General features: G+C 43.7%; 1 protein-coding gene across 1 annotated transcript; it reads right to left on the bottom strand.

Annotated features, from left to right (window-relative positions):
- Positions 1-281: 281 nt before the first annotated feature.
- Positions 282-578, bottom strand: Pmar_PMAR004648 (malate dehydrogenase, putative; the record flags this gene model as incomplete). The annotated part of the gene is made up of 1 exon (XM_002781875.1): positions 282-578. The coding sequence occupies one exon, from the start codon at positions 576-578 to the stop codon at positions 282-284; it is 297 nt and encodes a 98-aa protein (XP_002781921.1).
- Positions 579-647: the final 69 nt, after the last annotated feature.

Raw genomic sequence — 647 nt, 5'->3', positions numbered from 1 at the left:
CGATGATGAGATGAACATTTAAATCAACTGCAATTTTGGAAATTTAGAATAACCTCTGTTTGTAAGACTCAAACTCAATACATATCATAGTTAAGAATAGAGCATCACTCTAATACTGAATCGGGTCTCTCATACATCAAATTATATGCAACGGAGTATCACTCCGCTTCTATCGATGAAAACAAGATGACTAGAGAGGCCCAGTAAGTCTGATAAGGCTAGACAAGTGTAGTGATTACAAAATAACAATTGTTATTGCTTTTTGTTGAATATAAGACGGGTTAATTCTGGTGGGCCTCAACGTAAGCCATACCTTTCTCCACATCTCCCTTCACCTTATTGACAGTTTCGATCATCCTCTTTTCTTCAAATGGACTTAAGTTGTCGATCGGCTGTACACCTTCGATACCCTCGGGACCAAAGCTGGTAACCTGGGCGAAGAACTCACACCCTTGATAAGGCCAGTTGACGTAGGCGCAGGCAGACGGCGTGGCCTTCTTCTGTTGCTGGTAGTCTCCTCCTTGTTGTTGTAAACCACGGATGACAGTATCGATGAACTCAGCAGCAGAGTATGCCATAGACAGAGAGGCCGAACCTGCACCAGCGAGAGCATCGACGACTTCAGTGACAGCAGTCTGGACATGTTC

This window comes from Perkinsus marinus (assembly GCF_000006405.1).
Source record: "Perkinsus marinus ATCC 50983 genomic scaffold scf_1104296941092, whole genome shotgun sequence".
Classification (NCBI taxonomy): domain Eukaryota; phylum Perkinsozoa; order Perkinsida; family Perkinsidae; genus Perkinsus; species Perkinsus marinus.
This window is presented reverse-complemented; position numbering and strand designations above follow the sequence as displayed.